This window comes from Epinephelus lanceolatus, chromosome 5 (assembly GCF_041903045.1).
Source record: "Epinephelus lanceolatus isolate andai-2023 chromosome 5, ASM4190304v1, whole genome shotgun sequence".
Taxonomy (NCBI): domain Eukaryota; kingdom Metazoa; phylum Chordata; class Actinopteri; order Perciformes; family Serranidae; genus Epinephelus; species Epinephelus lanceolatus.
In genome coordinates, this window is record NC_135738.1 from 2179763 (window position 1) to 2202772 (window position 23010).

Here is a 23010-nt window from a genome sequence, read left to right on the forward strand (position 1 = left end):
AACAAATAAAACAATTAAATTAAAAAAATAGAAATAAATATTTAAATCAAATGATTCTAATCTAATATATTTTTTAAACTGCTTTTTGCACATTCACTTTTCAGACAAATCTCTGTGTGACGGATCTGTCTCCAGAACAGGTTGGTGTTTGAAGGGAGAGGTTGTAGACGAGGTGCAGCATGACAACACAAAGTGGTCACGTATTGTGTGAGAACATCAGCGCCTCTCTTCAGCTCCACTCTACTCCATTTGTTCTGTAATGAGAGGCAGCTTTCTCCGCACAACAGCACTTGTTAGCACAACTTCTAAACCCTGTTGTTCCCCAAATCTGTCAATTCATTACCACCGCCACCCCCGCCTCAACCCCCTCCTCATCACAACCCCTCCACTTCCCACAACCCCTATTTAACAAGCACCAGTTAATCCTGAGGGAACATAAAGCAGAGCTGTTGGGAGGAGCGTGTGCGCTCACTCATGTAAAGGCAAGAAAAGCTCGCTTTCATGTCGAAGCAGCCGAGGGCCTCGCTGCGCTCTGGGTCCCTGCGTGGACAAATTAAGACGTGAGGTCTGCGATGGATGGATGGATGGATGGATGGATGGCTATAGATATGGAGGGATGGATTCACGGATGTAAAGATGGACGGACGGCCTGAGGCTCCAATCCCTCACAGTTAATGCCGGCTGTCCTGTAATCTGAGTTGGTTATTGTCTTCAAACAATCGGTTTTGCTTTGTGTGTGCAGCCCACAGCGAGGTGGCAGATATAAAGCTCTTATGTTGCACTCTGTAAACAAGGTGGAGCCCAACTTTTACTATGTTTAGATAAAAAAAAAAAAAAAAAACTTTCAAATATGTGCTTCTTCTTTTTAAAAGATGTCAGAGCGACTTTAAAATTCTTGGAGATGAAGAATTGTGCACACTGTGGTCCGATTTATTACATATTCAGTGACACAACATTCATCAGACATGTTTTTAATGAAGTGCCTCATGGATGCTGTTGCACCAAACCACACAGATCTAATACAGCGACTAAAGCTGCAACAGTTGTTTTCAACACTGATCATGCAGACGATTAGTTTTAGGAGTGCCCATTTATAACATTTTTTAATCAATTTCATTCAATTTCTTTTATTTAAACACCAATTTTTAAAATAACAATTTGGCCGATAGCCAATACCGATGTTTTGTTTTTTGGTTGTTTTTTGTTTTTGTTAATATTTATTGTGCCAGGGAAACAAAGAAATATTTTTTTTTAAATAAAAAAAATAACCAGACTGTTTCAAAGTGACTCACTCCTTCGTTACCCTGCCTTTAAATGAGCACAAATTCAATCATACACATTTATGAAGCAACCTTTACAATAACCTTTCACGAGGACTTTCTTTTAAATAACTGTTTCAAAAGCCTTTTTACTATATGAAATATATCATAATTCCCTCTTCTATATCTATTTTACATTGCTGTGAAAAGATCAACTAATTCTCCTTCAAACAGCTGAATTTATTCAAGTTTCCAGCCAAAAGCTCCATTTTACAAGATTACATTTGAACACATCATGAAAACGTTTTAATGCACCTTCGCCCAATACTCATTTTTACTGAATAGAGCTTGAACGCATCATCATGTAACTTAATACAACCTCCATTCGCTGTTGGTTCCTGCCACCGACTGCTAACAGCTAACATTAACTAGCTCTAGCACATAATAGTACAAACTTGGGTTTAATATACGATTGATTTTATAGGTACCATCTTAGTGTTTATAGTAACGCTGAGATGTTCTGGTGTCAGGTATTTACACTAGCTGGCGTTGTTCAGGCAGCTGGTAGTTTTTGGGGTCAGGAAATCAGAGACAGACTGATCTGTGTTTTCGGACTTCACTGATGTTATGAGGAAAACCAAGAGCACGTTGGACTGTTTTATTCCTTCTCACACACCCATGTCACGTACACTGTCAGGAAACAACAGGGTGTGTTCCCTGATGTGTCAACAGTAACTCTACTGTGTCCTTTCAGCCCAACGGTGTCCCTATAAGATCTCTGTTTGCCCCAAACTTGTCCCTGGAATGACAGAACCCTGTTAGTCTCAAGCTCTGCTTTTTAGCCTGTGCAGAATTGATGTGACAACAGAAAAACTGCCACTGCCATCGGTGAATGAGGCAGGCAACAAAGTGAAAACTGATGGCTGATAAATTGGTGCCTCCCTTCTTATATTCTTATTGGAATGTTGTTTCGATCGACCAAATGTCCAAAACCTGGAAAGATTCAGTCATGAAAAGGAACAAATCCTCACATGGCATTAAACTTGGACTCTCTGGCGTCACTGCAGCTGTTCAAACGCCTCATTTCACATCATGCTTTAAATGACTGTAAATTATTTCACCAATGCATCTACTCCATATTATCCTGTTTTTTAACTTTTAGATATGTCACACTGTTACTGCTTGTTGTTTTGTGTGACTGTATTTCTACTTCAGCTGGTTTGCATTTCAATCATCTGTTGATTTTAACCTACTCTAGAGTTACTGGCTGTTCTTTTTAATGGCTTGTTCATGCTTGGCATCACTTAAAATAAGAGTCTAGCTAAATTGATTCCCTGAGTCTTAAATAAAACTTTGAAGCCAGGAGCTGAGAGGTAGAACATGTTTGGCTTTTTTGTTTCAAAAGTGATTAAAATGATTAATCGTTTATCATTCTTCTATCAAAACAATTGATTCATTAACTAATTGTTTCAGCTCTAAAATGTATACAGTACAGGCCAAAAGTTTGGACACACCTTCTCATTCAGTGCGTTTTCTTTATTTTCATGACTATTTAAATTGTAGATTCTCACTGAAGGCATCAAAACTATGAATGAACACATGTGGAGTTATGTACTTAACAAAAAAAGGTGAAATAACTGAAAACATGTTTTATATTCTAGTTTCTTCAAAATAGCCACCCTTTGCTCTGATTACTGCTTTGCACACTCTTGGCATTCTCTCCATGAGCTTCAAGAGGTAGTCACCTGAAATGGTTTTCCAACAGTCTTGAAGGAGTTCCCAGAGGTGTTTAGCACTTGTTGGCCCCTTTGCCTTCACTCTGCGGTCCAGCTCACCCCAAACCATCTGGATTGGGTTCAGGTCCGGTGACTGTGGAGGCCAGGTCATCTGCCACAGCACTCCATCACTCTCCTTCTTGGTCAAATAGCCCTTACACAGCCTGGAGGTGTGTTTGGGGTCATTGTCCTGTTGAAAAATAAATGATGGTCCAACTAAACGCAAACCGGATGGGATGGCATGTCGCTGCAGGATGCTGTGGTAGCCATGCTGGTTCAGTGTGCCTTCAATTTTGAATAAATCCCCAACAGTGTCACCAGCAAAACACCCCCACACCATCACACCTCCTCCTCCATGCTTCACAGTGGGAACCAGGCATGTGGAATCCATCCGTTCACCTTTTCTGCGTCTCACAAAGACACGGCGGTTGGAACCAAAGATCTCAAATTTGGACTCATCAGACCAAAGCACAGATTTCCACTGGTCTAATGTCCATTCCTTGTGTTTCTTGGCCCAAACAAATCTCTTCTGCTTGTTGCCTCTCCTTAGCAGTGGTTTCCTAGCAGCTATTTGACCATGAAGGCCTGATTGGCGCAGTCTCCTCTTAACAGTTGTTCTAGAGATGGGTCTGCTGCTAGAACTCTGTGTGGCATTCATCTGGTCTCTGATCTGAGCTGCTGTTAACTTGCCATTTCTGAGGCTGGTGACTCGGATGAACTTATCCTCAGAAGCAGAGGTGACTCTTGGTCTTCCTTTCCTGGGTCGGTCCTCATGTGTGCCAGTTTGGTTGTAGCGCTTGATGGTTTTTGCGACTCCACTTGGGGACACATTTAAAGTTTTTGCAATTTTCCGGACTGACTGACCTTCATTTCTTAAAGTAATGATGGCCACTGGTTTTTCTTTAGTTAGCTGATTGGTTCTTGCCATAATATGAATTTTAACAGTTGTCCAATAGGGCTGTCGGCTGTGTATTAACCTGACTTCTGCACAACACAACTGATGGTCCCAACCCCATTGATAAAGCAAGAAATTCCACTAATTAACCCTGATAAGGCACACCTGTGAAGTGGAAACCATTTCAGGTGACTACCTCTTGAAGCTCATGGAGAGAATGCCAAGAGTGTGCAAAGCAGTAATCAGAGCAAAGGGTGGCTATTTTGAAGAAACTAGAATATAAAACATGTTTTCAGTTATTTCACCTTTTTTTGTTAAGTACATAACTCCACATGTGTTCATTCATAGTTTTGATGCCTTCAGTGAGAATCTACAATGTAAATAGTCATGAAAATAAAGAAAACGCATTGAATGAGAAGGTGTGTCCAAACTTTTGGCCTGTACTGTACGTGTTGACAATGTTAAGGATTTCTGATGGGATCTTTTATGAGACGGTTTATTCTATATGCAGGTTACTCTACATTCAGACTGAATCTTTGATTGAATCAAAGCTTTTCCAACCTCCTCTGAGTTTTTTTGTTTTTCCAGAGAGCTGATCTTCACATTGAAAACAAAGAAGCACCTAAAAAAGTCACTTGCCACACTTTAGACTTTAACCTGTGACATCAGGTCCTCTCTTTATATTTAAATGTCTACAAAAGCAGAGTTTTTATTGTTGTTTTGTTGAGAAAAGGCATGTTGTGTTAAGGTGCTGGTTTACAGGATCAACCTGCACAGTTTTAGGTCACAACATGGCCAGATTATAATTCATGTTCACCATCGTTTTTATTAGAGCTGACAAAATATTGATTAATTTAAAAATACATCCCTTTGCCTGAGAATCAGATGTAAAATGACTGACTGGAGAGGTCACTTTTCCAATCAATAAGGTCGCACATGAACACAGACTTTTCTTTCAGTCTTCACTTCCTGCTGCGTTTCTATGAAAACTCCAGAAAGAAGAGAAGTGAACACAAAAAAAGAGAGAAATCTCTTTCTCATGGGTTGAAGGTGGGAACTCAAATCAATTCAGCGTGCTGGAGGCTGTATTTATTTTTTTCTGATCATCACAAAGAGCTCATCAAGAGCTTTCAAACGACATGTGAAACTCAATCTTCCCCCAAATGTCACTCACACCCTCCACTTCCTCTGAATCGAATTACGACAGAAAACTAATCGGACGAGGAGCGGGTTGGCAGCAAGCCAGACGCAAAACGCAGCGAGCGCGTAAAAACACAGCTCAGTGTTGGTGTTTGGTTTGGTAGCTCTCCTCGCTGTGCCATTAAATCCAGTCAGATGTGTGTTCATGCTTGGGCTCACACGGCGGAGTGGGGAGCGATGCGACAGCTTGTCGGGGTTCAGACACATTGTTGCTGCTAAATGAAGCGAGCGCGTTGGAGGCGAGGCTGCTGTCAGCGGCGCTCTGGGGCCGAGGGGGAGGCGGGGGGGGCGGGGGGGGCGAAGGGGGGCTCTGCAGACTCAGGTTTGTGTGTTTACAGTCGATGTGGCTCAAGTGTAAACGTATCTGCCTGCGGGATCCACCAAACCCTCTGGCTGTTTGGTTCTGATGTCAGTTGACAAGAGTCGTCATGAGTCGAGCTCGTCGAGCGGCGTGGCAGGGTACCGGGTGTGGACGCCACTTCACCTTAAGAGGTGTGGAAAGGAGATTAAGCTGAGTGGCAGGTGATCATGTGCGTCTCCTTCCTCCTTCCTCATCACCTCTCTGGAGATGGGGGGTTGTTGTGTGAAGGGTTGGGGGAGGTAAAAGCTCCTGTCACATCCCGTGTCGGTGCAGTGTGGATGGCTCGATGAGGAGGAGATCAGACGTGACAGGTGAGAGGGAGGCGAGCGGACCCCCCCGGCTCTGGTAATGCTCCTTTAACCCTGATCCCAGTTCAAACGCACCCGTCTCATCAGTCTCACACTGACCAGAACAAGACGAGTCAAAGTGTCATTAATTGTTTCATCATTTCCTGCAGCACAAAATACTTAATGATGAACACAGCAGGTTCTAATGGCTCCATACTCATCAAGTGTCTCGTATCTAGATAAACTAATGTAACGTTTACATTACAGTGTCATTTCAGCTGCTAACATCACAGGTGACAAACACTGAAAGCGGATTCTTCCACAGTGACACTTCAGAGGAGGAAATATTATTCAGCCTGGAAACACAAATGTGTTTTTGAAAAATCTGGATAAACTGCGCCACACCATTTTGAATAAATGACTCGAAGCATCTGGTTAATGCAAAGTTATCACAACATCTCTCAACGATTCTTCACCACAGAGTTGCCGGACTGTAAAAGCTAGCTAGCAGCTATGAGCCAGGCTAACGCTAACAGAGTTAGCCTAAAGAAACCATAGCTCTCCAAACTATGATTTGGAGCTGTGAGGCTCAAAAGGTAATGTTAACACTAACAATAACCCACAAAAGAATTCTGTTCAGGGGTGTCGTTGTTAGGGGTAAAGAGCCCCAGTGCGAGGGGGGCCCATGAAAAGCCGGAAATGAGAAGTTTAGTTTTGTTTGCAATTTTTTATTTCACTTTTTTTTTTTCTTTTCTGAGTAATCAGAGCCTTAACTTAATTTAAATTGGCTGAATCAATCAGTTGAAAGACTGAACTTTGTATGACAAATTAATGGAAGCTTTTTGAGGCCCCTCTCACCCCTTAAAGGCCCAAAATGGTTTAGTCCGCTCCTGCACTGGGAATCGTCTCCAAACACAGCTAGAGCCAAGTGAGTGACTGGAAAGAGGCAAATCGGGATTCCAAAAAGAAAAGAGACAGAAAGTAACGGAAAAGAAAGCAGAGAGAGCACTTATGCATAGGCGCCAGAGTTCAGTTCTACGTCCATGAATCAGTCTGATATACAACCAAAGAACGCCCTGCTAGTTGTCAACCATGACCTGAAAATGAGCGAGGAGCAGGAGGGGAGAAACAAAAGGAAGCCCAATTATATTAGCGTTAGCAACATGTGTAATTAATATGACATATGCAGGTATATGACAGAGTATTATATAAATGCAATAGTAACATAGTGAGTCAGCTGGTGTATTAAACTACCTGATGTCTTCAGATTAAACTTTTTTCAGCTTTTAAAAATGATCTCTTATGGACATGCACTGCCCAAGAAAAAAAAAAAAAAAAAATCACACCAATAATGCTAATAATCCAAATAATCCAAAGCTCTTGAATAACCTTCCGCTCTCAATCGAACGCTCCCCCTCCACTGACATTGACAGTGTTAAGACAAATCTTAAAATGTACATGTTTTCCATGGCCTTTGGTTGTTTGTAGTGGTTTTAATATTTTAGTGTTTTATAATCTTTTTCTATGTATGTAATTATTCTTACCAGTGGTATTCTGCTTTATGGTTGTGTACATATTATATTGCTATACATCTGTGTGTCATTCTTTTAATGTTTTAATGTTTACAGCACTCTGGTCAACACACACCACAAGATATACTGCAGAAAACAAATATTGCAATGTCACTAATTCTCAGCAGGAAGTAACACATTCTCAGCAGGTGCTGAACTCCGCCCAGGTTGTCCCTTGTCACTGACACTAGTTGTAATTTTTACAGACAGGATCTCAAGGTGCAGCTGAGGGGAGGACAGTGTCCAGTTTGCTTCAGAGACCTCAGAATCACCTCTCTGCTCTTTGCAGACGATGTGATTCTGTTGGCTTTGTCAGACTGTGACCTTCAGCACACATGAGAGTCAGCACCTCCAGGTCGGAAGTCATGCTTGGAAAACAGTGGACAGCTCCCTACTCCCTGTTTGAGAGTTAGTCGCTGAACCGAGTGAAGGAGTTCAAATGTTTCAGGGTCTTGTTCACAGGTGAGGGTAAAAATGAGGCTGGCGTGACATTAGCAGGCATTGTCGCGGAAAGGAGCAGGTTAAGGCGCACTGAGCCTGCTGCCACCACATCTCAGCCCCGGATACTGATAGAAAGTGCATTAATGAAATTTAGTTGTTGGCTAAAAGTAGACTTTCTTGTTTGCTAGTTTGAGAATCAGGAGAGGAATGCTACAGTTTTTCCTCTGCTAATATTCACTAGTCAGTAAATACAGATGCAAAATAAAAATAAGAATGTGTGCCGTCATTAAAACTGGTAAAGTACTGACAGAAATGTGCTGCAAATATTTTTTTCAATCTCCTTTAAAACAGGAAAAAAACTCTTAACAATAATAAAATGCTTCTGCTGAAGAACAGGCAGAGCTGCAGCCACAGGACACCAGGGGTAAGAATAACAGAGGTAGTGAAAACTGCTCTTTTTACAATCCTTTGTGACCCTAAACATCAGGAAAAGAAAAGAATCCAAATTCAATTTTTTTTTTAAATAGGTGATCAATCATAAAACATAGGAAGCGGAGCTGGAAAAGTGCTGAAGTGTAGTGAGCAGAAGTGGAGCTAACAGGATTTTGAATTTAAAAAAGTACAATTATGGTTAAAATCACACAAAGATTAACGGTTTTCTTGAGAAAAGCACAGTCTGATCTACTTTGTATGTATCGCCTTCAAGTATTAGTGAAGTACTCTCCTGGTGATCATTCTGTGGCGTCTCTTTGTCCTCTCTGCCTCCCGACGTAGTTTTGTCTCTTCGAGCAGCCCTCCAGGGAAAACTCGAGTTCTGTAATTAAGTTTGTTTTTCTTCCACCTCCGAGTCTGCCAGCCATCCAAAACCTCTTTTTTCCCATCCACACCCACTCAGGCAGCTCCAGGAGCCCTGAATGGGCATCAATTATTCAAATGAGAGCTCCAACTGACAAAAAGCCAATTCCAGTAACCCCTCCCCACCAATTTATATCTGGCGATTTCCTGGAGAAGCTAATCATTACGCTTTCTAATTGACTAAATGAGTCGACAAAGAGAGAAAGCACAGATATCAGTAATTACCAGCCAGGGAGTCAAGCAGGGGAGTGAAGTGGAGAACTGAACTGCTGGAGTGACGCTGATGCCAACAAGTGGCTAAAAGACACTGCTGCTGCTCATATCTGGGCAGTTTACTTCAGCGGAGGCCTGAAACCAAAGCTGAGCTGCCCTGTGGGCCCCGCTCAGACAACGAGCCTCCCCCAAACCCTCCTTGTTATCCAATTGTGACAACTTAAGCCTGTTTTTTTTAACCTGTATTTCTTGGCATTTTGGCAAACTGTCATCATTAAAAGTACGCCGCATTGTCTGTTAGCAGCTCCTGTTTGCACTGATCTCATGAAGGAACAGACGCTTATCACTGGATTCATTTGATACTGAAGAAAACTTAAAAACACAATTATTTTCAGGCAAGTTCTAAAGCTATGAAGAGTAGGATAGGGTATTGTCTAAAAAATTACAATATCAGTTCCCGTAAAGTGATACTGATACCAAAACAGTACTTTGTTGGATACCTGTATTTTCAACTTCATTCGATACCCGTCATGTGAGCGGAGTGGTGTGTAGCTTAGCCATACTTTTGAATCTTCTTTGAAACTATGTCAAATACATACTGCTGCAGAGTGTCAGAGTCAGCCTACACACACACGCACACAATCAGCACTTTTACATGACATTAGAGAAAATCAATTTGATGTGTTAGTGCGACTAAAACGTTTTAAATACATGTAACATGTTTGTCAGACTGAAATTGTACTAAATTGAAACTCTCAGTGGGACTAACACACCCAGGTCATGTGACACCTGCATGTATACAGTCACTCAGACCCAAACTGGCCGAGGCGCTCTGAGCATGCTCCACAGTTTCCGCCCCGGGCTTTGACCCGGAAGTCCAATAGCATTAAATGTGTAAGAGAAGAAGAAGCCGGTAACAACATGGAGAAATCTACATCCAGAGCCGTGACTTTTTGGACGGACCAAATGTACAGAGCTGTAAAGTTGTCCACCATGGTAGCAGTTAGCTGCTAGCTAACCGTAGCTAACTTGTTTGTCCATTGTTTGGTCTGTGACGTAATAGGTCAACAGGAAAAAGGTCCAATACTAACAAGCTGAAAGGGGGCATATCTCCACCTATCGTAGAGGAGTCGCACATACTTGGCTCAATAAATGGATTCCCCTCCCGTGCTTGTATACTGGGACAAGGACAGTAGGCCAGTTAGATGTCCTGGTCGAGCTACAACCGTAGCTCCACTTCACTGTGCATGTTAACACACTGAGTGACACGGCTAACTGTTAGCATCACACAGCTAATGTTACCTGACAGTTATCAATGGATTAAATGACAGAGTCAAACTGCTTCAGTGTAGGTGTGAGGTTTTTAGAGCCACTTTAAGGCTCGGTGTCAGATGTTAGCCACTGCTGCTGTGTTAGCTCAACACAGCAGATGCTGAACTGATCGAGAGGAGAGCAGCTCCAGAAATGGCAGTAAAAGGACGTTGGCTAACGCTAAGAGTTGGAAGAGTCACAGATACTGGTATCATAAGACAATAAAAGTTTGGATACTACTTGCAGTGTTTCCCACAGAATTAAAAACTGTATGTGGTGGTAGCTGAAAACAGGGGGCGGGGTTTTACCAGCACTGTGGCCCCTCTCTAAATTCAGAGGTGTTTGAGGGATAAACGATCTGTCAATCCGATAAGAGCTGATCAGATCAGATCAGATGGATGGATGAGAGGAGCAGCTACTGCAGCGGCGAGTAAAAGCAAACTTTTAGAATCAATGCAATGAAGGCTAAGGTGCACTTCACTATGTTCAACTGCTCCGTCTGTACTAGAGTACGCTCAGGCACCACCATAGTAACAGGTAACAGGTCGGTTCTGGTACTGAGCTTTACAGGTATGGGAGGGTGCAGGTTTTCAAACATGGACCCGTGCAGGACCCTGGCACACTCACTATGCACACAATCTGGCACTGAAATGAGGCACCAAAATCTGTGTTGTGATTTGGTCTGACAGGTAGCGGTCGTACAGGAGGGCTGGGTTTCAGTTCCCAACCCTAATGAGACTGGACTTAGCTGCCATGAATGTATCTAATGGCAAGATCTTGAACGCGTAATCCACCTAGTATTTCTCTTAACGGATCTAAAACTTAATTTAGCAGGGAAGTTTATTTTTGTCCTTGGAAATCATAGATTGACACATAAATAAACTTATATACATAATAAGAAGTCTTCAGAAACATAAGGCACATTTATGCTCTGAATCTAAACTTATTAGTGACTCACTTTATTTATTATTATCACATCTACTTCTTCATGTTACTGTCAATTCTTCCAAACAAAGTCTGGTGAAATCTGCGCCCGCAGTGGACTCTGCAGAAAGTGCACTTATGGCCTCTCGCTTCAACTTGATGAAATGTGGTTTTGGACAGCGCTCAGCAGTCCAGACTTGACGATTGTGTGCCACAAACCAAGTCTGTAATGTGTGGAAGTTCGGAGATTTGGATTCAGCCTGTGTGTGCGGCTGAAAAAGAGCATCTGTGCTCAGTAAAGATGTACAGAATGAATGGAAAGGTCAGATTACAGTCTGTTCACAGGGCTGTTCTGAGAGAGCTGCTGCTTCAAATGTAAAGTAATTACACATATGTTCAGTTTTAAAATGTTATGTTATAGAAGATCAAGTCAAACAATGATAATGTTTCTCTATTCTGAAAATCTCAACATGGTATGTCAATCTGAATGTATATTGTTTAGGATTCACGGTTTTTTTAAGACCCAATAAAATGGTGTCATTACTTCCTAAATGTGAAACAGTGACACTGAGTTTTCAGTTTTAAGTGTAACACTATAGAATATCAGTTATAAATATACAAAGGGTTTGATTTTATAAGATGCCAATGACTTTATTATTTCAGTAACACTTTTGTGTTTCAGCATGAGGTCACCACTGATGATGCTCCAAGACGTTCAAGTGCTCTCTAATGGTCCTTCATTTTGTTTTCTTGCAAAACCAAAGCCCTCAACTAGAGAACAAAGAAAATTAAAAAGACATTTGTTCTGCACAGCATCACTAACGATTGTTCCATCCATTTATGAGACTATTCACCTTTCTTTCCCCAACTACAAAAGTACAGGTTCCTCATTCAGCGATGGAATGTAATAAAGTTTATAAATCTTAGGTACTTTTATTTTACTTAAGTCTTTTCATCTTATTCCACTTTATACTGACTGCTGTAGTTACCTTAAAAATTAGGGATACTGTATAAAGAACACACAAAGAGCTTAAAAGATATGTTTTGTTGGGTATTGAATCCAACAGTTTATATAAGCACAGCTGAAACAATTTGCAGATTAACTGATTAGTCAATGGACAGAAAAGTCATTGACAATATTTTGATGTTTTAACATTAAATATATATATATATATATATATATATATATATATATATATATATATATATATATTATTCCAGTTTAACAAATGTGATGATGTGCTGTTTTCCCTTTTACTTATTTTACTAATTCAGAATTTTTAATGCAGTGTAACAGTTACAGATGTAATTTTTCTGCATTGTGTACTCTTACTTTAATATTAAAGTACATTTTCCTAATTACACTGACATGCTTTTACTTAAAGTGGAACTTCAGCCATTTTCAAAATTCATAAATGTTATTTCTGTGGTCTAAAACAGTCGGAAAATATCAGTAAATATTAACAACTCTCTAAAATTCAAAAGATAGAGAGCTAAAACTCAAATTTGTGACATCATAGGGTATAAAGTTGGGGAGCTGCTCCAGAGACAGATAATTTGGAAATATGTTCTAGATGACACTGAGAACACTCAGGGGAATGTTCTGAGTACATTTTCTGTTTCAGACCTGGGAACACTACAACAGAATAAAGCTCATTTGGATATGAAAAGGAAAAATAAATATTCTTTGGGTTCACAAAATCAGTCTCCCAGTCACTGTCTATGAAGCAGCGTCACACTTTATGCTCTATGGGGCGTCCAGTTCAGAGCAAAGACTCACAATGAGACCAAGCCGTTTCAGAACGTTGCAGGACGCCACATTGACAGTAGCTGCCTGTTTCAACTCGTCTCATTGTGAATCTTTGGTCTGAACTGGGCTTTACTTCTCTGGCTTCTGGCATCGAGACAGAGTCGCTCATGTTCACAAACGTTGATGGAACTTCTCGAGGTCATGGAAATTGCATTTTGGAATTCTTAATTTGGGCGGCGTTCACCTTTATCTCAGTTTTAAATGCAGGACTTTTACTTGTAATAAGGGATTTTTACAGTGTGGTATTAGCACTTTTAGTTGAGTAAAGGATCTAGATACCTCCTATACCACAGTCCTCTACACTGTAGGAGCCACTGTGCTGAGTGATAAGGACAAAATCCCTCACTGGCTTCCCACCCATAAAAATAAAAATAGTTTTCGTTGGCCGGGTTACTGTGACTCACACACCTGGTGGACGGGGACCAGCTATCATTATCATAAGCTCCCCTGTGATTCCAGGGACTAACTTTAACGAGTACCTGTTTCCGTGGACGTGGGAGGCGCAGAAGGCGTAGCTGTAGTGCAGCAGCGTGGGGTCGACCAGCGCGTTGTCCTCTGAGTAATCCATCAGATCCCTCAGGTAGCTGAGGTGACGGTGGCAGCCTCGAACGCCGTACCGAGCGCAGTACTCGTCCAGGACGAACACTTGACCGGGACTGAACCAACCCTGAAGACAAAAAACTCACATCAGACCTGTCACACTAGGTAATGACAACAAAAAAATCTGGTTGCATTTCTTTTCCAATACCATCGATAAGCAAATTTACACTGGATGATATCTGTCAATACTGTGGTAGAAACACCGCTGCACCGCGTCCCCAAACCGAGACTTAACACAGATTACTTTAGGACAGAAAGGAGAAATGAGGACGCTGCTGTCGTCCAGGGGTTACAATTTCAGAACTAGCCCAGCTAGTGACTGCTGTGAATAGGGCAGCTGACAACAAGGGAAAGACCATGTGACCGCTTGGAAAGACAGCTGACAGGAGGGAAAAGACCCCAGCAGTGCTGGCATGGGTTAGCAACCCATGGTAGCAGTGGTGAGGCCTAGCAGCCTTATTACAACCAAAATTAGCTACAGCCAACATAGGGAAAATACCCCAAGAGTCAGCGAGAGCAGGGGTGGAAGATGACTCACAGGTGGATTACACGGTAACAGACATTGGAAAGGACACGACTATGACTTGGACCGGTGACTCAGTGAAGGATAGGGGCACGGACCTATCCACCAGTGCTAGAATTAGCAGCACTCAGGGCAAGGTGAGCGCATCTGTAGAGGGCAAAAGTAGCATAGTTGAGAACAAGATGCTTCAGGTTTGTCCTTGCGGCTGGCAGAAAGTAACATCAGTGAAAGGCCTCAGAACTCATCAGGGAAAGAAGAAGTGTGTGGCAAAGAAAGGGCAGAGTAGCCGCATTGATCAGTACTTCCTAAGAAGTCAGTCGAGTCAGTCGGATGAAGTCCAGCGGCAGGTAGAAAACCACAGTTCGCAGGATATCAGTAACGCTGCCACTGAGGAGGAGGGGGTAGTAAGAGAGGATGCAGGTGACACTGAGGCCAGTATGCTAGCCAGAGAAAGAACTATGGAGCAAAAGGTTAGAGTTAGATGGCCTAGAGCAAATGACAGTAAAGAATGGGAGATAGTTAATAGAGACTTGTCAGTAATCTTGAGTAGGCTTAGAGGAAATGCAATACAAAGGTTAGAAAAGATGGGAGATATAATGTATTCATATGGTGTAGAGAGGTTTGGGGTGCATGAGAGAAAGAGGAGTGAGAGGGTACAGTCAGGTAAGTCTAGGCGGCAGAGAGAAATAGAGAAGTTAGTCAAGGAAAGGAGACAGTTAAGAAAGCAGTGGAAAAAGGCTACAGAAGAAGAAAGGGAGGGAATTAAGGTGTTGCAAGAGGAGTTGAGAAGCAGGCTAGCAGTTCTTAGAAGGGCGGAGCATCTCAGGAAAAAGAGGAGGAAGAAGGAATATGCTAGGACAGGTTTTTTCAGGGACCCTTTTAAGTTTGTTAAAGGATTGTTCAGCCAGGAAAAGGGAGGGCAGCTTAAAGCAGAAAGGTTAGAGGTTGAAGAATATTTGAGAAACACGTATTCAGATTTGGAGAAGAATAGGATAGTAGGTTTCCCACCTGATATCCCTCCATTAGGAGGGATAGAGCATGAGATGGATGTCAGGCCACCTAGGTGGAAGGAAGTTCAGGAGGTGGTCAGGCGTGCAAAGGCTTCTTCGGCCCCAGGGCCTAATGGAGTCCCCTACCGGGTTTATAAAAGTGCGCCTGATACCCTTAAATTTTTGTGGAAACAGCTAAGAATAGTTTGGGAAAAACAAATTATACCAAGAGCATGGCGTAGGGCAGGGGGTGTCCTCATTCCTAAGGAGAAGGAGTCTGTGGACCTTAGCCAGTTCCGGATGATTTCTCTCTTGAATGTGGAGGGGAAGATTTTCTTTAGTGTAGTAGCGCAGAGACTAGCTAGCTACTTAGAAAGGAATAGCTTAATAGATACCATGGTGCAGAAGGCAGGAATACCAGGTTTTTCAGGGTGTTTAGAGCATACTAGCATGATCTGGCACCAGATTCAGGCAGCGAAGATTAACAAAAGGGACCTACATGTAATATTTTTAGATCTTGCAAATGCGTTTGGTTCAGTACCGCACAGCCTCATTTGGAGTGCGTTTGACTACTTCAGAGTGCCACAGGTAGTTGTTAACTTAGTGAAAGCATATTTTCAGGATATTAGGTTGTGTCTAAGTACAGCAGGTTTCACAACAGGTTGGCAGAGGCTAGAAATAGGCATCATGGCAGGGTGTACAATTTCTCCATTAGCATTTACTATGGCAATGGAAGTAATCATCAGGGCTTCTAAGTGGGTGGTAGGTGGGGAGAGATGGCAGAATGGGTTGCATCTTCCACCAGTTAGGGCTTACATGGATGACATGACACTGGTGACCACAACAATGCCATGTACAAAGAGGCTACTAGAGAAGGTAAATAAGAACCTCAAGTGGGCCAGCATGAAAATCAAGCCTAGTAAATCTAGAAGCATCTCGATATGTAGAGGGAAGTTAAGTGATAGGAAGTTTGTCATAGATGATGAGGACATCCCAACAATTAGGGAAAAGTCAGTAAAGAGCTTAGGTAGGTGCTACAATGTAGAGTTGAATGATAAGGAACAGGTGGTGAAATTTAGAAAAGATGTGGCTGAAGGATTGGATAGAATAGATAAATCAGAACTTCCAGGAAAGTTGAAGTTGTGGTGTTTGCAATTTGGGCTATATCCTAGGTTAATGTGGCCATTGTCAGTTTATGAAATTCCAATATCTGTTGTGGAGAGAATGGAAAGGTCGGTTAGCTCCTACATTAGGAAGTGGTTGGGCGCTCCTAGGTGCCTAAGTAGTGTTGCATTGTATGGAAAAGGGATACTTCAGCTGCCAGTATCTAGTTTAACAGAGGAATTTAAATGTACCAAGGTCAGGACAGAGCTCTTATTATCTGGGAGTAAGGACGTGGTAGTTAGGAGTGTGGTTCCAAATCCAACCAAGGGGAGGAAGTGGAACCCAAGATCGGCAGTTCAGGAGGCAGAGGCAGCTCTTAGACATGCAGAGATTGTAGGTAATGTTCAGTTTGGCCGGGGAGGCCTGGGGCTTGGCTCAGGTAAACCGGTATGGAATACAGCAGGCCTCAAAGATAAAAGAAAGCTGGTTGTAGAACAGATACGCAGACAGGAAGAGATAGTAAGGGGTGCAAAGGTAGTGGCCCAGGCTAAACAGGGACAGTGGTTGAATTGGGAAAGTGTAGAGAAGAGGAAGCTTAGTTGGAGGGACCTGTGGAGTATGGAGGAGAATCGTATTAGATTCCTGGTAGGGGCTACATACGATGTGTTACCAACCCCCCAGAACCTAAAACTGTGGGTAAATGAGGACCCATCATGCCCATTGTGTTCACGTACCGCAACTTTAAAGCATATTTTGTCAGGCTGTAAAGTTGGCTTGTCACAAGGCCGATATACATGGCGACATAATCAGGTGTTGAAATGTTTAGCTGCAGGCATCGAAGGGAAACGAAGACAGGTGAATTCAGAAGGTGTTAAGGATAGGGGCTTAGTAATTCAGTTTGTCCGTGAGGGAGAGAAATACAGAAGGGATAAGTTAGTGAGGAGGCAAGGGTGTGGCCGCCTAGAAGGTGCTCGTGATTGGGAAATGCAAGTAGATTTAGGGGGAAAGCTTGTTGTTCCTCAGGAAATAGTCTGTACCAGGCAGAGGCCTGACTTAGTGTTGTGGTCAGTGAGTCAACAGATAGTTTATTTCATTGAGCTGACAGTTCCTTGGGAAGACTCAGTGGAAGAAGCCTATGAAAGAAAAAAAGCTTAGATATGCAGACTTAGGAGCAGAAGCTGAGCAGCGAGGATGGAAGACTAGGATTTGTCCAGTGGAAGTGGGGTGTAGGGGATTCATAGCAAGATCAACTGTCTCACTCCTGGGGGAACTCGGAGTGCGGGGACAGAATTTGAGGAAGACAGTGAGGGAAATGTCAGATGAAGCAATTAAATGCAGCCAGTTTATCTATTACAGAAGAAATAATGTCAGCTGGGGGCCAGCAGGGGGAACTACTAAGCAGGGCACATAACTCCTTGAGATCAGGTGGAGAGATCCACTTCCTGTCAGGAGAAATCCAGGAAGAGGAAGTATTTAAGTGTGGGAGTGGCCTATTGGAATCCATTTTGTTTGAGGCCATGCGGCAAGGTGAGTGTGCTTGCTGATCCTGTAAGTCCAGTTAGCTCCTTTAACTTTAGCTTATATTGTAGTTATGCTATGTAGTGTGTGAAATAGAGTATGGTGAATGTGACAGGAAAGCTAGTATCAGCATTGCTTCTGCCTGGAGCTCGCATGTATGGAGCCTGGGTTTGGTTGAAGATGGCAGTGCTGTTTGGGCTGAGAAAGCCATGTGTAAGTAAGAAGGAAATCCAGGAAGAGGAAGGTTATTTAAGTGTGGGAGTGGCCTATTTGAATCCATTTTGTTTGAGACCATGCTGCAAAGTGAGTGTGTTTGCTGATCCTGTGAGTTCATTTATCTCCTTTAACTTTAGCTTACATTGTAGTTATGCTATGTAGCGTGTGAAATAGAGTATGGTGAATGTGCTAGTAAAGGTAGTATCAGCATTGCTTCTGCCTGGAGCTCGCATAAACGGAGCCTGGGCTTGGTTGAAGTTGGCAGTGCTGTTTGGGCTGAGATCACTGTCCAGCCTCCTGGAGGTGTCATTGTTGTGAGGGCTCGTCCTGGGGAGGTAGACTGTACAGCCTAACCCGGCGGGGGAGTGTGATAGCCTAACAAGGCTTCCTTCCCTGGGTCTACCTCCTCTGTGGTAGTATAGGTAAGGTAAAGGAGGTTGTTCGGTTAGTGTGGGGAGCAGTGAGACCTGGCATTAGGGGAGTGTCTCTGGGACGCCAGAGATCACTGTCTAGCCTCCTGGAGGTGTCGTGGGACTAACTAGACGAAACACCGGTGAAAGGAGGTTCCCACCCGATGACCCCAAAGACATGTTAGTTATCACTGCTCATGGGTCTGTATAGTTAAGCCTTGCCATAATAGCTTATCGTAGGGCTTAGGAGGATTATTCACTGAGCGCTGATCCCTTTTTTTTTTTTTTTAATTAGAGCACAAACTTCTTGTGTTTATTTGAATGCCTGTTGAACAAGGTGAGCAACATGACTCGGCTCCAGAGTGTGTATAGTCAAAATGATGTATTAGTTGTCAATGATTTGGCCAGGTCTCTTTTGTAAAAGAGATTTTTAATCTCAATAGGATTCCTGGTTAAATAAAGGTTAAACCAAAATAATACTTTATTATTATGATACTTTTGCAGAGCCAGTCTGAGAGTTTCACCGATAGCATGGGGTAAAGAGCAGTCAGCTCGATCTACTGGGAAGTCGTTTCCCATCAAGCATTTCACTTCCACAGCTCTTGCAGAGAACCTGCTGTGCCTAGCTCTCGACACTGTGTGCGTCTTTGTCTTGCAAGAATTACACGTTTCAAGCAGTCTAGCTGCCACAGCAAGACGGGAAAAAATCACTAACTCACTAACCATGTTGCAGTACACTCAGCACGATGGCAAACTGTGCAGCGTCCGTCTGACTCATCTGAAACGTACCTATTATCAGATGGTTGTAGGATCAGTAAAGCAGCCTGGTGTTCCAGAGGAAAATTTAGGCGCCTGAAACACGTGATCAGCAGTTTGTTACAAACTCTGCTGAAGGCTAAACAAGTGTCCCGAAAGATGACCATGACTCCTCACTCACAGCTTCCTGTTACCATGGGAGACGTAAACAGACTCGGGTCACCTTTTGGCTCCACAAACTCAATAAAAACCCTTGATACTTTACCACAATTAACCAGAGAAGTGTAAAAGGTTAACCCTTCAACTATTAATTCTCTGCTACAGTAAAAAAAAACCACACACACACAGAAAGGTGTGGAACATCCTGAGATCTTCATTAGTTCATTCATCCTGCGTGTAATCACTAAATTAGGCATGAAACTTACAACGTTAATTAAGATTCCTCACGGAAGGAACATTAGCAAATTAGCACCTCCACCGAGCTGACGACACACACACACACACACACACACACACACACAGCTCCTCCTGACAGCCGTGGCTTTCCGCCCGGCTGTCAGGCGACCCAGAAAGAAGACGAGCTGCAGAGAAACTGTTTCATTTCCTTCGGAGCAGATTGTTTCAGGAGGAGATTATCTGCTGTTTGAAACATGCGCGACATAGTTTCTTTAGTTAAAGGACAACAAGCGTATAAGATTTTACACATCAGATATCCTATTGTATAAAGAGCATACTGAATTATAAGGTGATGCTTCTTCTTTAATGCTGTGAGAATATTCATGCAGTCATTTTGGATTTTTAAGAAAAGTTGCCGAAATGTCACGACTTAATATTTCAATTTAAAACACTGCACTATGCTCAAAAACAATATGATTTTTAAAGTTATCACTGCTGATTCATAACTTTAATTTCCTGTTAATGTGACCTTAAAGTTGCTTTAATATAAAATATGTTTTTGGAGGAGGTAAAAGTTCTCACTTGTCAGGTCTATTTTGAACTGAAAATAACTGAATCTTGACTTTCTTTTCTTTTTTTTTTTATCTTGGTGCTTTTGTAATTCACATTTAAGGATCATTTTCACATTTGCACTAATAAATGAAGGTACACCTGTACAGGAGTTTGATTCTCTGTTTTAACATCTTTTCAGGGTGAAGATTTTGTCTCGCGGATCAGGACGTCAACTGTTTCACATAAATACAACACAAAACAACATTTAACCAAACAACAAAACCACACTACAAATGCTACAGTCACATTATGAAAACAGGATGCAGTGCAACAAATAACTCATTCCTATTACACTCAGTATTCAACCAGGTGCGCTGAGGTCACTTAGAGAGCATACTCTGATTTAGTACTGTCGGTTGACAGGTTGAGGAATAAAAGAGCTCCTGAACCTTTTGTAATCACCCTGTGGGACTCCAAATCTTCTGTGTGATGGCAAAAAGAGAATATGATGTTTTGACCAAACTGGCAAAAGCAAATAATCAGTGGCTTGTTTTTTTGTTGCTGACTGGTTCAAACCGAAGGTGAAGGAAGCGTTGAGCACGGCAACACTAACGACGTGTGTAGGTGAAGTGAATGTGCACAATTGGCACTATTTTTATATCTGCAGGAGATGACATTTTTACGGCTGTGTCACGAGTGTATCAACGTTGAGATCTTGTTGAGATTCCCTTGATGTTACCAACATTCACAAATGGAGGACAAACTTATCGTCATCTGTGGGCGCCCCGAGCTCTATGACTCAACGTCAGTACTGTACAGAGATAACAAACAAAGAGAGGGCTCAGAGATTAGGGAGCAAAGCAAGTAGTGACCTATGGGCTGAGAGATTAAGCCAAAAACTGCTGTTGGAAAGGCAGCTTAATAAACATGTTTAAAGCCTGGTACAGAAACTGATTTGGTCTATACAGCTAATTTCAAACATTCATGACAACTGTACAGGGGTGAATTTTTACACAGCTCACCCGTTAATATTTTATTAAGGCTTAAAGTTACACATATTAAAGGGTGGGCCGCTTTGAGTGACAGACTGACTGCTCATAGTGTCCTCGGCTTCTCAGTCAGAGCCACACTAACACACAAATATGATCACTTCTGGCTCTATAAACCAAGATGGTGACGGCCAAAATGCTGAACTTGAGGCTTCAAAACGGGAGTCCACAAGCTGATTGGTGATGTCACGATGTCTACATCCATTATTTTTAGGGTCTATGGAACAAAAGCCACGGGAACACGTGGTGCGTTCTGAAAATATGTATTGTGTAAGCTATTTTGTTGAGTTGCCTCTCAGCAAAATTTTCTACGTAATTTAGTCTCGTCTTTTCATCGTGAAAGGTAAACAACTGGAGGAGTCAAGCAGAAATGTGCTGCCATAAACGACATGGACAATAATAAAGACTCCAGCTGCTGTATTTGCGCTGCAGGTAACGCCAGGTGTACTTTTGCTTTGCGTTCAGTTTAAACACCGTAAGAATTAAAATGAGAACAGCAAAAATGTTTGGGTCTATTGCTGCTTTTTTCAATTAACTGGTGTTTCCATTGAGTTTTTATTCTTTAACACTTTAGCATAGGGCTGCCCCCTAATAGCTGACCAAATGTTAGTCGACCAGAAAGGTCATTAGTCGGCAAGAGGCTTAGTCGCAGAAAAAAATAAATAAAAAATAGCAAACAAACAAATGCGAAACTCTATCAGGAGCTGCGCCTTGTCAAAATAAATCCAAACCTATATGACTGGACCATGTGTGACTTTAATTTGAAAGGACAGCCACAGGAAGTGTCCACGCTCAGCAGTCAGACAGGAGTCAGGTTAATTTCCAGGGCTGGTACCTGCGGTTATTCCACAGGCTAGTTAATAACATGTCGGGCAGGAAATCCAAAGTGTGGGATCATTTTGAGAAGGTGAAGGACGAACCCAAGGTGATATGTAAACTCATCTTCATTGGTCGACTACAAACATGACGTATCATGTGAAACATGGAAGTAGCTACATGCCCATTAGCCCACAGCGTCATTAACAGGCGGCTCGCTCAGTGTGTGACGTGCACTTGGAGATAAAATATAGGCCTATATTAATGAAGGTTCATTAGTACGGTTTGTATTTCTCTGTAATGTAGCACAGTGTTAACAATGTTACTGATACTATTCTTTCTCACACCTTCAACTCAAACCACCAAAATATATCATGTAATCATTACGTTCATATCAGAAACATGCAGGAGACTAGTCCACTGATGGACCCTGATGAGGACTGTTGGTCCACTGATGGACCCTGATGAGGACTGTCGGTCCACCGATGGACCCTGATGAGGACTGTTGGTCCACTGATGGACCCTGATGAGGACTGTTGGTCCACTGATGGACCCTGATGAGGACTGCTGGTCCACTGATGGACCCTGATGAGGACTGCTGGTCCACTGATGGACCCTGATGAGGACTGCTGGTCCACTGATGGACCCTGATGAGGACTGCTGGTCCACTGATGGACCCTGATGAGGACTGTTGGTCCACTGATGGACCCTGATGAGGACTGCTGGTCCACTGATGGACCCTGATGAGGACTGCTGGTCCACTGATGGACCCTGATGAGGACTGCTGGTCCACTGATGGACCCTGATGAGGACTGCTGGTCCACTGATGGACCCTGATGAGGACTGTTGGTCCACTGATGGATCCTGATGAGGACTGCTGGTCCACTGGGAAAATGCTTAGTTGGGGGGGCAGCCCTACTTAAACAGATAATGACAGCTGTGTGAACAGGTCTGTGACGAAACATGAACTCTGGTCTCCAGCGTGAACGCCGAAGCATCTTTTATATTTTTCACAAGCTTTCAAGTCTTTTCTTTCAACACCAGTTTCACTGACAAATGAATTAATGGAAGTTACAGCTGACTGGTTTAATGTGTCTTCAGCATGGCAGCGCTCTGAGAAATGATTTCTGTATGTTTAACTGTATTAAAGATCATTTGAGGACTTGAAATCAGACGACA

The 23010-nt window shown here is 42.6% G+C and overlaps 1 protein-coding gene across 6 annotated transcripts in view; it reads right to left on the reverse strand.

Moving 5' to 3' along the window:
* Nucleotides 1-23010, reverse strand: part of cadps2 (Ca++-dependent secretion activator 2) — a 348398-nt gene that overhangs the window by 108099 nt on the left and 217289 nt on the right. For all 6 annotated transcript variants that reach the window (XM_033634619.2, XM_078167597.1, XM_033634622.2 and 3 more), the window contains exon 13: nt 13382-13569. In XM_033634619.2, coding sequence (XP_033490510.2) covers nt 13382-13569 — 188 coding nt within the window. The remainder of the gene's footprint in view (nt 1-13381; nt 13570-23010) is intronic.